The following is a 16,996-nucleotide window of genomic DNA, read 5'->3' as shown; positions in this document are numbered from 1 at the left end:
TATGTAACCAGTCTTACGCTTTGACCTGCAAGGTGGTGCCGGTGGGAGATTTTTCCTGTGCGTTGTTGAACAATAAACAATTCGCAGCGTTAGCTAAAAGCCGACTTATTCTGTCTCTCATTCCCATTAGCAGCCATTCTTTACCTCCAAGGTAGTGCCTGGTGAGATTTCTCCTGTGCGTGATTAAACAATAAAAATTTTGTTCAAAACGCCGTTGATTGAGAAATAAACCAACAAAAGACGCCAGATGTTTTGTAAAAGCAAAACGAAAGAACGCCAGATGTTTCTAAAGCAAAACGAAAAGACGCCAGCTGCTTAACGAAAGACGCCAGATGTTTTCTAAGCAATGGTTTTCTAAACAATGAAAATTCACAGCGTACATGTAAAATTAAAGTGCGCTGCAAGTCGTCATAACTCATCGAACCTTTAGTATAAACGCGCCCGATCTCACGTCGGTGATGATGTACTGGGCAGAATTCACGGAAGATTCACGGTTTACCGATGAACCTCCGCAGCTTCGCCCACTCATCATCATTCACTCCGTGGATATGCTGTGATTTTTTTTTTTTTTTTCAATCAAGAAACTCGCTAGCAGACGCTGCCTGCGTCGGCGTTGCCTCTCACGGTCGAGGCCGCGTTCTCGTTCCTCGCTAGCTGGTAACTCAGCGTTCATCGCAAAAACAGCGTTTTTGCGAAGAACGCAAAAACGCTGTTTTTGCGAATTCACCGCCTCAGCGCTCGCCCTACGGCGAGCGCTGAGGCGGTGGCGCCCTCTCTTGCACTCAAGCAAATGGTCAGGACACGACAATGCAAGCAAGCAAATGGGTCACGGCGATGCACGCGGCGACAGCAGACGACGATGCGCCGCCGAGAAGCTGAGACCCTAACGTGCTTCGCCCCTATGACAGGCCGCTTGCACCAAGGATGGGCTTTATCGGGATGCAGACTGGCTCCGAAAAGGGGAGCCTCGTCTCTCTGTGGAAGCTTGGTAAGCAGCACATCCCTACATTTTACTAACAATGAAATCGTAACTAACTCAGATATTTTCAAATCCGCGCTGCGTTTATCAGCTTCTTAATTGTATTCCGCAGTTTGAAGGAAATTTTATGACGTCATCCTGTGTGTTCCTTTTACCAGTCTTTCCGAATTACTTCGCCAGTTTGCACAAAATATCCGCCACTAAGGCCTACCAGGGTACTGCATGCTCCGGGAATCTGTGCCAGTATCAGCACATTACAAACTGCGCCTGCCAAGTGTACATCGCATGGTCATGACGTAACCATGAGCATGGCCGATCCTCAATTCCCTAGTAGGTGCACCATCGCGCATGCTCAGTAGACTCGTGGAGCCGCGTCAGCAGCTTTGCTGTAGGCCAGCGCAGAAAGCGCGTGGGCACAAGGTCTCTGCCACGCCGCGATGAAGTATATCCTAAGGTCCCTGTATTATAAAGGTAGCGACAACTACACGCGCGCCATCTCGAGGTGCCCAAGGAGCAGCGATAGCAGACGACGCGCCGCTCGCTACCGTGCATATCGCGGGCGCCTCAAACCGAACTCACTGCTCGCTTGAACCGTTAAATTATTAACGTCTGTGTCCTGAGATGCTCATCAATTATCAAAATTCCGGGACAATAACTTAACGAGCACGCAGTGCGTTAAACGTCCAAGTAATATGCGTGCGTTTCCGAAGCAGGATCCGAGTGGGTTCCCCACGCAGCTGTCATGCAGGGCATTTATTATGTTGTTGTTGTTGCTGTTCTTTGCATAATCTGACATGCAGCGTAACTTGAAGTGCAGGTGGTATTTGGGTGAGCTAAAAGTGCTTGTTTTCCGGTTCGAATAAAATAGACAGGTTGTGAGCGTACTAATACTTTCGGAAACTTCATCGGGCACCTAGCGCTCTTGTAGTCCACAATGCAAAATACGCGTTATTATTGGTTTTAATATGTCAGCGTTCGGAAGTCTTCCCATGGTTACACAGTATTTTTAACTAAGCTTATCTTGTTTATAAAGTACTCTAAGAGGTTTACTTAGAAGAAGGAGCACTGCACTTGTGCAATATCAGCAGCCAGAGTACCTTTCAAGATCTAGGAAATATAACATGCCCTCTAGTGTCTCGCCCATTTTCCAAGCCTTTTAGTACCCACACCGCCTCCATGTCCCGCAAATATAAGGTATGTTGCAATGTTACCCAATGCAATTTCCAATAAATTTGGGTATGTATACACCTACAGGCCCTAAAACCAGACTACAACCAGAAAAGCTGAGTTAGGTGGCTTTTTATAGAGATGCAAGAGAATTAACGAGCACTCATTGAAAAATTGGGTTTGATTGCATAAATTCATAAAAATCCTTTTCCTTGGAAGGTTTGTTGTGAGCACACATTCCCCCTCATTCACTTGCAGGGTGGCTTCCATTCATTCTGCCTCTGCAAATTAACAAAGATGCTAGGTGCGGCATGTATGGTTTCAGTTTTTTCCTCCCAGTGTCGTACAGTATTATTTCATTTATTCGAACTCGTCAAAAGCATTGTGGTTCCCTCGGGAAAACACCACGCGGAATGCTTTACCGAAGAATCCTTAATCGATCTCGCGCGCAGCAGTGTGGCAAAACACGGAAAGGTGTGGAAAAAAACTAATCCCAAGTTGTCATTTCCCTATGAGCTCTTAGTGTTGAAGACACGCCGGTGAGAAAAACAGACAGCTTTATTGAGTTGCGCGCTATTTAAAATTAGAGATACGGGGTGTGACTGTATTGACTACTACGCACAAATCTACGGCATCAATAATTCTGAAGCAATAATAGCGTTGCTGAGATAATGGTCATGCGTATGCACGAACAAAAGCGCGCCAAACAGGCGAAAGGCTACTTGAAGTTATAACCATTACAAAATCACTTAGTTCGCATAGCCGTGTGTTTTCTGTGGGCACAAGTTTCTTGCGACTGATTTTGTGGGGCCATACCTTCCTTTTGTCACCGCGAGGAACGAAAAAAAAAAGCTTTTTTCGGTCCTCCGCGCGGTGAAGCATACTGGCACGTCACGCTACAAACATTGATTTCAAACGCATAATTCCTGCGTCCACTCAATTCCAGGTACATAAACGCTACTAGTTTGCAACAACGATGCGACAGTGGCATGTGAAGTACACTCTACTTGCTAAAATCGCCCCACTCCACGCTTGAAAACACACTGATCCGTACCTAGCACCGGCACAGCGCTGCCGCCGCTGGACCCTTTGGGCGGGGCGCGAAGGCGAAAAGGTCACGTGTCGCCAACCGGCCTATCACAGGGCGCGGCGGCTGGATCAAGACCTTTCGCTACTTTTGAAAGATAAAGGGACTTTAGCATATCCAGGTTTAAACGATTCAGCAGGGCTTCTTGTTGAAATTGTTGGTTCATTACTTGAGCAAAATAGGTACGGCGCTAGGAGGACGGGCACGAAGTGAAGTCCTTCGAGTGCCCTACCCCGTGTTTGTCGGTTCGTGTCTTCGCTTCGTCCCCGTACTGTCAGCGCCACACCTGTTGTCCTCGGGTTTATACGACTGCATGTCATTCTTTTTCCTGTGCGAGTTAGTCTTGAGTGCAATCGTTTAGTAATGTTCACTCATTGCGAGACATTGTCACTGCTGCTTAAGGCAAACGAGGTAATTTTCTTCGACCTTCAACAGAAGCGGGGACATTTTTATGAAAGCTTCAGTAGTTTAAGTATACTTGAACATTTGCTCGTGAAACTTACAAATAAAGCCATGCCGTTAAGACACATCGCCGTTCCGACGTCGACAGTAAGCGCGGACTGGCGTTTGGTCTTGTATTATCGAAAAGATGATCTACGCGAAGTGCCTGGCTGGCGATGTCTATTGCTGTTGAGAATTGCGTTCTATCGCTTACCCACTGGGCGGTCTGGTTTTGCGTACCGTGAATTTTGTAAAACCTTCAGCAAGATTTGGAAGATTTCGCTGAGGGTGTTGCCCACAGGCTTCTCTCGAGACCGATACTAACGCTGCTCTGTATGTAATGCGCAAGTAGCGTACATAATAGAATCGAGATATCCTAGACCCACTGTTATCATTGCCAATTTCTCGATTATCACCTCGTTAGCATGGCGAAGGGGTCACGCTGAAGTGACGACCTAATTGGACTGAAAAGAGGATATATACGCAAAGTCAAAGTTATGCCCTAAAAACAGGCCTCCCTAAAGCGAAAGACGAGTGGCAAAACCACTCGTGTCTCGCTTTTTTTCGCTTTAGCGCTTTTTTTCCCTCATCGACGTTCATACCGCGGTAGGAAGGACAAGTTTACTATTGCGAATAAAATAAGTTCCTTCCAAGGATTCCCTTAAGGCATACGCAAAATTGCTTGGAATAATTTTCAATTCGGGCAAAATGTTTAGGTCGTCCCTCTTTAATGTGCTGTTGAGTGGTGCCCTCATATACGTGAGGGGGTTTGCACGTAGTTGCATAAATAATTTTTTGTTTCAGCAGCGACTTGTCGTGACATGGCAGTAACAACAGGTAATTTAGCATTATGAATTCGCGATACATGCACAGTCTTAATGGTCAATAACCATCGTCATCATCGGCCTACTACGCCCACTGCAGGGCCTCTCCCATGTTCCTCCAGTTAACCCGGTCCTGTGCTTGCTGCCGCCATGCTCAAACTTCTTCATCTAATCTGCTTACCTAGCTTTCTGCCTCGCCCTCGCACGCTAGCCTGCTTTTCGAATCCAGCCTGTTGCTCTTAACGACTAGCGCCACATGCCCTTGCCATACCCATTTCTTGTTTATTTCGACTCAGAAATCCTTACTACTTGTTTCTTCCCCGAGACATTCTGCTCTATTCTTGTCCCTTAAGGTCATAGAGTTTCCTACAATACTTACTAGAGGGAACTCTGGCGCTAGTGTCTATGGGAGCTGCAACGCATGACGCTTCAGTCAGCATGGGAATGATGGGTAGTACACAAATTTGTCTAAACTTCGTTCTTTCGGCTCCGTTTGGCTCCGCGTCGGCTGCATCTGCTTTGTCGCAAAACGAAGTTCAGCAAAAGCCAGTAGTTCCACTTCACCACTTTAACTGTTTTAGTCTCACCAAATCAAAGCTGGTCACGAAGTTCAGAACGGTCTATTCTTTTATCCGAAACGAACGCCAAAACACGGCAATAAACAAAGCCACAAGTACGTTTGAAGCCGCAAGCACGAAGACTAGGCACATTTGTGTACTACCCATCATCCCCATGGTAGCTGAACGATCGCAGCGCCAGAGTCCCCTCTAGTTATTTTAGGAAACTATATGCTTAAGGTTACACCTATCAATTTTCTTTGCATGGCTCGCTGCGTCTTCCTGAATTTAAGTTTAAAGCCCGAACCATATAGAGCGTTTTGCCGGCGTTTCCTGGCGTTGCGTCCCTCGGCGTCGTCGCATCAACGCCGTCAGAGAGGGCGGTAGACCATATGAAGAGCGTTAGCTCAGCATCACACAGTGTGACCAGAGGGAATGAACCTGACACCTCGTAAAGCAGTGTACAGTTTCCGTCAATGGACCAACAAGATATATTCCTGATTATAGCTTTTATGTCTCATTAGCAGTTCTGTGGTGCAGAAAACGAGTCACAGTGACACAACGCCACCGAAAAGTCTATTTTTTTTATTTGACTTGTAGCGCCAGCTATTGGCATTAAGAAGAAGCACAAACTTGCAATATATGGCCTCTGAGCTTGAAGCTGCCGTACATCTTTGAGGCCACGTATTCGGCCAATACACTCATTCCTGCTAAGCCTACCGATGAACTTGAGTACGGCACTCGGAAAGACTTCAAAGATATCACGATCGCTTTGCTGTCGAAGCTTCTAGGGAACAAGCTAAGTCAAATACAAGCATCAGTTGAGAACTTAAGGGCCACACAGTGCACGGCGACGACTTCTTAGATGCGAGGCGGGCGGCAGCTATTTTGGCAGCAGCGACGACGCCGTTACGTAGCGGAAGTCGCTGCCAGCCGCACGCTGATTGGTTCTGCGTCCATCGAACTGCTTCCGGCGTCGACGCTGCCGCCCGTGATGTCTGGACCGTCCAGAGGTGGACGTTTCGGCCACCGTCACCGGTAGCGTCGACGTCGAGAGACGCCGGCGTACGAAACGCCAGGAAAACGCCAGCAAAAACGCTCTATATGGTTCGGCCTTAACCCTTTTCATAAGCCTCTAGGCGTCTGCCCCGCAGGCAAGTACCGGCAAGATGCAGCTGTTATATACGTTTTTCTTGAGGGCAGCGCTAAAATACCATTCATCGTTTGAGAACGCCTGCCAGATGCGCTGCACCCCATACTAATTCATCTCGTTACTTCAGCCTCTTGGTTCGGATCTGCGGTGACTTCCTGCCCTGAGTAGACGTATTCGTTTACAACTTCCAGTGCCTCGCTACGTATCGCAAAGCGCTGCTCTTTTCAGAGAGTAGTGAACATTACTTTAGTTTTCTGTATATTAATTTTCAGACCTACCGTCCTGATTCTCCTGTCCAACTCAGTAATCATGCTTTGCAATTCGAATTGTCCCCTCAATTACTCAGCAAAGGCAATGCCATCAGCGAATCGTACTGCGTGGATGATTCTACGCCGTTTATTGTGAAATTTTGAGTGCGACCAGGCAAAAGCTGCGAGGTCTGCGAAATATCTTGTTGCGTGAACATGGCAGAGAAACTGTATATTGAAAAAGATTGTGGATTGTCTTACCCAAATGTGTTTTAAAATTCAAGAATTGAGTACTTAAACTGCATTACTCTTCCTCATTTTCGCAGTCTGGGTTTCGATTTAGCGGTAAAGTTCGAACTGCCGACGCAAGGAATATTTGGAAGGAGGGAAAGCTCGTTAAGGCTCATCTCCGACGATTTTTCGAGGCCAATGGATCTCAATCAAGTTGGTTGGGCACTTTCACTACACTGTCTTCATGCTGTGTTACTTATGCAAAACAAGAGGCCCGAGAGAAGCACAGAATATTTTTTACAAGTGAAATTCATTGATTGCTCATCATACCTATATGGTTAGGTAGCGCACTTTGGACGGGGACAAAAGAAACAGGAAGGACACGACACTCGCTACACTCGCAACTGAATTTATTTCAGGAAAAATACTTCAAACACTTCAACTGAAATAAATTCAGTTGCGAGTGTAGCGAGTGTCGTGTCCTTCCTGTTTCTTTTGTCCCCGTCCAAAGTGCGCTACCTAACCATATAGGTATAATGATCAGTCACCAACTAGCCCAGTTCTCAACCTTATTGAACTTCATTGATTGCCTGTAGCCACCCGCTTGACTTTCTACAATTATTTGCCACATTATGTACAAGTCTATAAGGTAAGTGCATAAAACATGAGGACACGAATAGCACACGACCACTATGGGACTCGGCGGCGTCCAGGACTGCTGCGTTTCGAGAGGGTGCGCGGCATCGCGGAACCCGCCACTCGTAAGGTAGAGAGTTTGGCAATAAACTTTGCTGTGGCAGGTGTTTTACGTTCCGTGTGGTCGGTGAATGGATGGGTGAGGGCAAGTGATGTTGAGTTGTTGGTTGCATGTGCCTGTACCGTCGTCAACTGCACACTGGCGAGGTCAATAGCGTCATGTGTAATGAAGCCACCAAATTTAATGCATCTCCTACCAGCGAACCTGACTGGAACAAAACTATTTTTATAGTTCAGCTTTGAGTGCATCGGTTTTTAATGAATAATTCTTCCTTTCATGCTATGGAAGCACAAAAAGTGAGAAGCAGTGACCCAGTGCACGGTCAACGTCGTTTCTCTGCTGTCTCCTTGCCAATCTCACTCGTCCTCACCTGAATTAAATAAAGTACAAGCAAGGATTTGTATGTAATGTTATGCTGAATAATTATTTGGCACCTGCAACGCACTCTTTGCTTCGTATCCCAAGGAAACACCAACGATGTCGGCACCGGAAACAGACTTTCTGCAAGAACAACACGGTCTAGAAATAAGCAATCACCTGCGCAAAGTTACCATCTCTGTCTGCTTTATCGCCCACATGAACTACGTATCTGCGCAAGGAAAGTATGGAGAATGATAATAATAATGGTTGGGGTCTAACGTCTCCAAACCACCATATGATTACGAAGGACGCCGTAGTGGAGAGCTTCGGAAACTTCGACCACCTGATGTTCATTAACGTGCACCTAAATCTAAGCACACGGGCCTCAAGCATTTTCGTCTCCATCGAAAATGCGGCCGCAGTGGCCGGGATCCACTTGTCTCTTGTGATACTTTGATAATTCGCAAATTCGTTATTCAAGGGCTGAATAGTCTAGTAACGAACGCCGATGCACAAACATATTTGCTGGGTAATTTCTTAACTGCGACCAACCTTGCTTCATTTGAATGAAATGTTTGATAGTATCTCAAAACTCTTGCATTTCTTGCTCGAAGCATATCAGTTTCATTCCGGAACAACTTATCGGGTTTGAGTTAGCTACTTAACATGACAGCTTTTTATACACTGTGCTGTCAGCGGTTTGAAGAGCGAAAGCTCTACTGATCCATGCCTCGCAAGGTCGTTCATCGCGTCGTAATGACCTTGAGTCGCCGCAGCGCAAGAGCAACGCAAGGCGCGTCCGGCCGCCCTTGACCGAAGACGAACCACCGCGCTAGGCTTTCGCACAGCTCGCGTGCTACAGCAACAGCTGCGGCTCTTTCGTCCCTGTGTCGCTCTTGCTCCAATTCGCGCCACTCAGCAGCGCTCGTTCGGCGCCTCGCCACTGTGGTACCATGTCACTATGCGAAAGTTTAACGGCTGCTTAGCCGCTGCTTGGTGGCTTAGTTTGGCCAAGGATGGGGCGTCAGCTGGGCCGTCTTTGCGTGCGCTTCGGCGCAAGTGACAAGCTGAGCCTGATCATCCCGTAGATATAGCTCTACGGTAGCTACGAAATCTCAAGCAAAGGCAATGTTGCCTTCTCAAACACCGGAGCAAATGGAGGTTAGATTAGCGCGTTATACAGAAGCCTACCAAGCGCGGCAGCTTGCCAAGATCGAAGCTACGATAGAAGGCAATAGAAATATCATAAAACGGCGCATTTCGTAAAACATGCTCCTCGAATCCCCTGCCCAACATCTTTAAGGTGATGCCGACTGATTTCCATTATTGTACTGCAAACCAATTTCGCTATTTTATAAGTAACAGGCAAAGTTTTGGTCACTGTATACTTCAGGCATATCCAGATCATTATACGTTTGTCCTCAACATCGCCTTCACATAAGAGTTAAGGAAATGTTTCAGAACAATCACGTATACTAGCAGTATTCTCCAGGATCATCAAAACCACTGTTAAACTTCTTGTCGAAGCATTTTAAGGTTGTAAAAAATGATATAGCGATGTAATGCCTTAAGCCTTCCCTCACTAAGTCGTGTGAGCACAATAACTGCGCAAGCTTTAACGCACATGTTACGTGTCTTTTATAAGTGGCTTATCCTCGCGTTGCAGGGGCCACTGTCGCCGAACGTTTGAAGAAGACTGTTTTCTTAAGTCCAAACATTGTTGCAGAAAGCAATAGGAAGATACGTGTCGTAGGCATTCCTTACATTCATTGCGTATCTCACAGGCTCAATAAAGTGGGAAGAAGATAGGGCGTTGATGTTGTTTTCACGGCTGCCAATAAGCTAGGTAAGATTTGTACCGCTGTGCAGAGAAAGAATGAGCGAGTAATAGATAAGAAGCGGACTGACATTTGTTTCGTAAAACACACAAACAAGTTTACTGATTGCCGTACAGATTTGGCTTATAAGGTTCCCTTTAGCTGCGGCCGCTTCTACGTAAGACAGACAGGTCACTGTGTTAACCAAAGACTACTGGAACATAAGAGATCGCTAACCGGAGGCTCACATTTTAATCTATCTTTAGATTGTCGAGAGGGTAAGTGCACACCAAAATTCGATGAATGCGCAGTTTTGTACCGGCACAGGAATGAAGAAGCGTGTTTAATGATTGAGGCAAGACATATCGATAATAGTGCTAGCGCATGCGTGAGTCAACCGTGGACTAACTTGCATAAAGAACGTCAAATGCCTTAACAGTTATCTATCACGTAGACCCCCACGCGTGCCGGATTGATAGGTTCGCCCATTGCCTCGGCATGCGCAGATAAGTTTTCGTGCCTTCTTTCTTTTCCGCCGTTGTGCGGATTTGCAGTTTTTAGTGGGTGTTTGTGGTGTTTTGACTTATTTATTGTGTCTGCGTTTGCACACCCTGTCTTTTAGAATGAACGATCCCAATTGCAGTGTAACATGCTGCGGCCCGTACAGCTAGTAACGTTTACCATTCTGTCATGTACACAAGTAGTAATCTTTACTAACCCTAATACGATGAGTAGTAATGACCTCGTTTACTTCCTGTCGCATACTTCTATGCCGGTAAAACGTTACCGACACTTGTAAGGGTTTGATGAGTAGTATGTGCTGCAGTTACTAACTTCTATTACATTTTTTAAAGATGGCTACATAGAAAAATATCGGACAAGGACACTTAGGAAACGTGCTCGATTGTCAGTCAGCCATCTATGTTTGTCATGCCCTCAAACGGCCGCCTACCAGTGCTACACCGCAACTGCAATGCTCGGTTTCGGTTGGGAGTTTGAATGTTATATGAATGAGTACTTCGTCCACTGCTTTGCTTAAATATTTCGTGACCTCTAATGCTTGTCATTCGGCGTTCAACATTTATACATTAATGCTGCGAGCTACATACCAGCCACGCTGAGGTATACGCTGTCCGGGATCACTTGCACCAGGTTGAGGTTGTTGAGCCTGGCTGTCGCATCGCACGTGTAGCGGCCAACGTCGATGTCCCCAAGTTCTCGCACCTCCAGATAGCTTATGTAGCGCCCTTCGGAAGGCACCTCGAGCCTTGAGTGGCGCCGGCCATCGTCTGGGATGCGCGTTCCGTCATGGAGCCAAAACATTTCATTGGCCGAGCCGCCACTTACGTTCAACTCACAGCGGAAGTTGACAAAAGTGCCGAGGCCCATCGTGATGTTCCTTGGGAACGTTATCCTGCGTTAGGCAACAAAGGAGGCATTCCATTCGGCGGAAGTGACCCAAGAGTGCACTATGGAATTAGGCATTTTTTAAAGGGACCGACAACTGGCCAGAACGGGTGATTAGATCCTGGTGGAAATGAAAAGGCCGTGAATTATAGTGACAGATTCCAGAATACTTTTCGCGATCTGAGTAGGATTTATATTTTTAAATCGCGTTTAAAAGTAACGAAAACCGGTATGTCGCGCAGCCTAGCGCGAGCGCCATGAACCAGACGTATGCAGTCTTAAGCACTTTGTTGTACGTAGTCTAATGCTTTTACACGCACCAGAACGAGGGCTGAAAATTTGAATATGTATGTTATTGTCAATTCCCGCTTGTTTCTAAGGTAAAAGAAGTAAAGCATGAGATGCGGCGCTGCTTTCGTGGCTTCCAGCGACACGGAGGCTGCGGCGCATGCGCGCGGCGTCCGGCGGCGTTTCCCGCGCAGCTCGACTCTCGTCTGCTCTCGTCGTATCGGACTTTTGAAGAGTAGCACGCGAGTTTGCGCTGCTGCTCGCAAAATGCCATCGACTTACTGTTCTGTGGAGGATTGCTACGACTTCATGAACAGCAATGTTGGTGTATCCTACCACTTGTTTCGTTTTCGAAGGCTTAGCTTGGCTTGGCTTGACTAAAATGTGATAAAGCGACCTGTGTACGGCCATAGTACTTCTATAAGAAGCCCCAGAAAAACGCTATAACTATTGTAAAATAATTTAATAGGCTAGAAAGCAGTAGTCGCGGCACCGCAGGCTTTGCAAACGTAACATTGCCTTTTCATACTTAGGGCATAACTTGTCACCACTGCTGGCGTATAATCGCTATCGCGCTCACCTCTCACTGTTTGCAGCATGTGATATTAAGACTGCATAATCGCTGCAGATCGAAAAACTCTGATTACAAATGTTTTACGGCGTTCTCCGCGTTACCACTCCGTGATTAGAAGCTCTGACCGGTAAGCTTCCCATTGCACTCAAGAAAACGGGTACCACAAAAGTTGGTTGTCGGTCCCTTTAAGAGCACCGACGCATGTACACTGACTACTCCTACGCACTCCACATATTGTTCCCACAGACGCCGACACAGTTGTACGTTAATATGCAGCCTTTCTAGCAAGGCAAACTACAGTGCGGTATAGAAAGAAAAAATTGAGAAGTATTTCGCCGATCTAGAAAATGGGGGCAAGCAAAGGTTGGTGTGTGCGTGCCTGACCTACTACTTTTCTTTCTTTTTAGATGCGAAGTATCTTAAGGCGGAGCTCAATCCGGTGGTGGTGGTGGTGGTGGTGTGCGGCGTGACCACCCTTACTGCGCATGCGCATACCCTCTCCACACTCACCCTCTCCCCCACCCTCTCCACTTTCCCTCTCCACCTTCCCTTTCCACTTTCCCTCTCCCCTCCCCCTCTCCCAAACCCCTCTCCCCTCCCCCTTTCCACTCTTCCTCTGAAACGCGGGCTAGACATGCCGAAATTCTCTCCTGCGCAACGCCGCGATGAGCTCGAGCGCATGCGCGTCCCCTCCCCTTCTCTCTCCTCTCCTACGATGCCCCCCTCTCGCCCGCCTCTCTCCCGCGTTCCCCGCTCGCCCTGTGAGAATTAACGGCCAGGTTAGATGGAAGATACGACGCGCGTAGCGTCCCTCTTCGCGTTCCACGACGCGAGGTCGGTAGCATGCCTAACGAACGCCAACGGAACGCGATCGCGCAAGTGCTCCGGCTTCGCATCGCCTCATGGTCCCCTTTAGCGGGAGATGGTGTAATTTTCTTTCTTTCTTTCTTTCTTTCTTTCTTTCTTTCTTTCTTTCTTTCTTTCTTTCTTTCTTTCTTTCTTTTCTTTTATGAGCCCTGTCCTCCCCCGTGGAAGCAGAACACCTCTGATTGGTTGCGGGCGTCGCGTGAGGGCGCGCCTACGCAGCTGTCATCGTGCCAAATGACTCACGTGACGTCATGCGGTCATATCCACGCAACAGTCAAATGTGAAATGATAAGTGACCTCGGTAACATACAAGGTCGCCTTATCAGAAACGATAGATCGTCGACAAGCCCACGATCGAGAGGATCAGTCACTGGCGCATGCGAGCACGAACGTGACGGCGCACCTTCGAAGGCCGCATTTATCGACTCATTCCCGCTCCGGCGCGGGATTTCTCGTGTGAGACAACACCGCCACCGAAATCTGTAAGTCATAACAACCTTCTCTTGAGAATGAAACCACGGACGTTTTAGTCAATTCAATTCAGTTCAGTTTATTTCTTCCCAATAATAACGGTAAGCATAAAAGAAAAGCAACGTTTGTCACTGGACGAAAACTCGAGCCTCTTTCATACATGGAAAGATAAAATGGTAAGTCTATTAATCTTAAGTAGTGTTTAGATGTTCTACACTCTACAAATCATAATGTACATGAGCATCAGTTGTATATACACTGTCCATATATACTCGGTGCACTGCAGGCGTCACGAATCAAGCTAAAAGCCGACAGCCCTGTTACAAGCGAGGCCAGCCGCAGTACACATGCCAGCCCTGTATACGCACGAGCTCCGACCGAGGGGCCAGCACGCCTGACGGAGGAAGAAAGCGAGAGCAGTGGCTCGTGATATCGGTAGACTCCGCGTTCGCTCTCTTTCGTACTCATTCGCTGTATCGCTTACGCCGACCGAATTTTGAAGACGAAGCTCTAGCGTCCTCCAAGTCTTTTCGGGGCTCCCGCAACAGTATTTATATTGCTGCAAATAAAGTTAATTTAAAAGTCAAATAAAGTCAATTTACCGTTACCTATTCAAAAGACTAATGCCAGGAATTTCCCAAGTAACTGGTCACAAGAAACCTATAAAGTGCACGCTTTCTGTCCGCTGAATTAAAGAAGTTTCTATGATTTATTCGCGGCTCCATATTCAGTTTCTTTTTTTTTTATTTTATTTACTCATACTGTTGGCCTGTCGGCCGTTACAGGGTGGGTGAATAGCAGCACTATTGCATGTTGTACATAAAAAATAGAACTAAAAAAACACTTGAGAAGAGAAAAAATACATAAGAAACCACACTACATAAGAAAAAAAACACAAGCGTACATGTAAGAAACCATACTACATAAGAAACCGTGCATAAAATACTACAGAAGAGACCATATGCGTACATAAGCCAAATAGTTCGTATATACGATCAAACAACACCAATTATACAATTATACAACACCATAAACACAATTATACAACAACATAAATACACAGTTAACGAGCGATGTAAGAAAATATAACCGACCATTGCCGTACAAAAACACACAGCCGTTCATAAGCGAAATAATCTGCACATACACCGATCAAACAATATAAAGCTAACAGCACAATACTAACAAATGAACTCACACAAACACAAAATAAAAATCATGCGTAAATGCGTGCGTCTTTATTGGCCTGCTAGGTTATTTTCAAAATGATCTGCACTGATACTTTCTCGCGTTATTAGTGGCAACTGATTCCATTCTTTAATGGTTCTTGGGAAGAAGGAAAACGCGTAACTGTTAATATGCATCTGAGGTATTTCGAAAGTACCATCTTTGCTTTTTCGTAATGCTCTACCTTGTCGTGCTATCAAGTACTGACTGCTATTGATGTTAAATTTGTTTTTAGTGAGAAGGTAAAAAAAACTTTAATCTTGCTATGCGCCTGCGTTCAGCAAACGTGGGCAAGTTTAGCAAACTGAACATTTCGGTGACGGAATCTTTACGAGAGTATCGCGCTAGAATAAACCTTGCTGCTCGACGTTGAACTCTTTCCAGTCTCTGAATTAACCCTGACTGATGAGGGTCCCAGATTATACTGGCATACTCTAGCGTGGGCCGAACGTAGGTCAGATAAGCTGTTAGTTTTACTGACTGTGAAGCTAAACACAGTTTCGTTCGCAAGAACCAGAGCTTCTTTTCCGCAGTTTCGCATATTTTGCCAACAACAGTTGTGTGGGAGATCACTTTAGGAAGTAAAGCAACACTTCAGAGTTCGGCTGGACGAATCACGGAATCTATGAAAATTACAAAGGAGACACATTACAGTTATGCACTCAACCGTACTTACAAAACACAAGGCGCAAAAGATATACCAAGACTACTGTTGAAGCTCATTGATACGTTCCCTTTTCGTGCGATTGCCCGGTGTCAATGTTCGCGATAGTTAGCAAGCCAAACTGCACGATGAATAATTGAATATGGACCGCATGTCTTCCCTGATCCGCTTTGCCACATGGTCTTTTTTTTTTACTTCAGGAATGTATGAACGAGATTTTGCTGTGTTACTTCAAACTCTCGATTTGTTTTTATAACAGAAAGCTCCACATCCCTCTCATGAGCAGTGCCTTAGAGATTCTCTTATCTGAAGCGGAATTTACCTCTTGAACGAACAAAAAGCAAGTATATAATAAAGCATGAATTCGATGATGGCTTCTCAAAGCCATTTCTTCATTTTAAAAATATCTATTTAAATAGCCTTGTCGTAAAAGGCGCACGTTCATGTACATGTCCTTTATTTAGAACGTAAATTCAATTCCAGCGCATGACCCCGCCAATGTATGGTGCGTTTCAGTGCTGCAGCTCGCATTTTGTTTTTAAAATGTTTTCTTACTAAGGACGCTAACAGTTATCGATTAGCGTTTGTTTTGTATACAAAGTTGCTACATTATGCAAGTAATGTCTTTCTTTCATATTGTAGGTCTTGGTTTTAATCAGTTGCAGTTCGCTGTCACAGCAAAGACTGCAAGTTAGGACATCTCGTAATAATTTTTGTACAGGAGGAGGGCGAGGTTGTATGCCCCTTTAGCCTCCTCTTAGGCACCGTCTGAGAAACGAATAAAAAGAAGGCTGTGTTCAGCAAGTTTCGAAAAAGGCACAACTTTTAATGTGAACTCATATTACCGACACATGCTTGCGTTTATCAGTTCTAATTATTACTTTATGCCGACGGCTCTGCTTTTCGTTATTCTGGAAAGGTACCTATCCTGTGCTACATTGGTGAACGATGCAGATAACAAGTCTAACTGATTCTGGAAGAATGGAGTCAAAGCAAATGTAGAATAATTCTGCTTCATATATTCGTGTCTGCTCAAAGGAAAATTTCAAGATGTCCCTCAAAACTTACTGTTACCAAGATTCTTGTGTCAACCCAACGCCAGTGTTTTACATTCTAAATTTCAGAAATACGGAAACAATCATTTCGTGTAATTCCGCAACATCAAGAATGCAATCGGCATCCGGGAACGTACTCAATATAATTCATTGATACAGTACTATTTTCTATATTCTGCGTCTTTATTCACAGCCGCATCAATTTTAGCGCTTCTTTCTGAGATAATACTTATGCCTTACACTTAAGGTTAGTCAACCATATTAAATATCAAACGCTGCTTTCCACAGCGCTTCTCAGCCGATGGCCAGCGCAGCACTAAATGACATTTTTATCTGTACCCATTTCTGCCATTTCTGTATTTACAACTTCTCATCTGTCCTCTTTTCTGGCGGCTCTGTCTTCGTTCACAGTTAAATTTATTATAGAATACAGGTCTCGGGTAATACTTCACCTCATCGCTTTATTCAAAACCAAGCTAAAATATTTGCTTGCCGATGGCCAGTACAGTACCAAATGCAGTTTGTTCTCCAGTCCTCATTTTCCAAGCTCTGCCAACTTCACGGTAATAGTTATTATACAAAATTTCTTTTGAATAACAGCCACACCTCACACACACATTTTGCCATATTTGTGAAGAAATGACTACATATTAAAAAAATCGGCAGATACCACGCGTTGTGGGAACCGGTTTCATGCGAAGCTGTCAGCGAGTACTGTTATGCTGTATCTTATGGCTTTTAGCCAAGCGTTACGAGGTGGATTGACGTGTTTTTGTAAGTGTAGTAGCTGTGTGAACATTGCGCGCTTACCAGGCACGTCCA

The 16,996-nt window shown here is 45.6% G+C and overlaps 1 protein-coding gene across 1 annotated transcript in view; it reads right to left on the bottom strand.

The window, feature by feature from the left end:
* The window catches only part of LOC119395656 (uncharacterized), a 69,283-nt gene that overhangs the window by 25,312 nt on the left and 26,975 nt on the right, over window positions 1-16,996 (bottom strand). The window contains exon 4 of the mRNA XM_037662646.2: window positions 10,731-11,035. Coding sequence (XP_037518574.1) covers window positions 10,731-11,035 — 305 coding nt within the window. The remainder of the gene's footprint in view (window positions 1-10,730; window positions 11,036-16,996) is intronic.

Source organism: Rhipicephalus sanguineus, chromosome 6 (assembly GCF_013339695.2).
Source record: "Rhipicephalus sanguineus isolate Rsan-2018 chromosome 6, BIME_Rsan_1.4, whole genome shotgun sequence".
Taxonomy (NCBI): Eukaryota; Metazoa; Arthropoda; class Arachnida; order Ixodida; family Ixodidae; genus Rhipicephalus; species Rhipicephalus sanguineus.
This window is presented reverse-complemented; position numbering and strand designations above follow the sequence as displayed.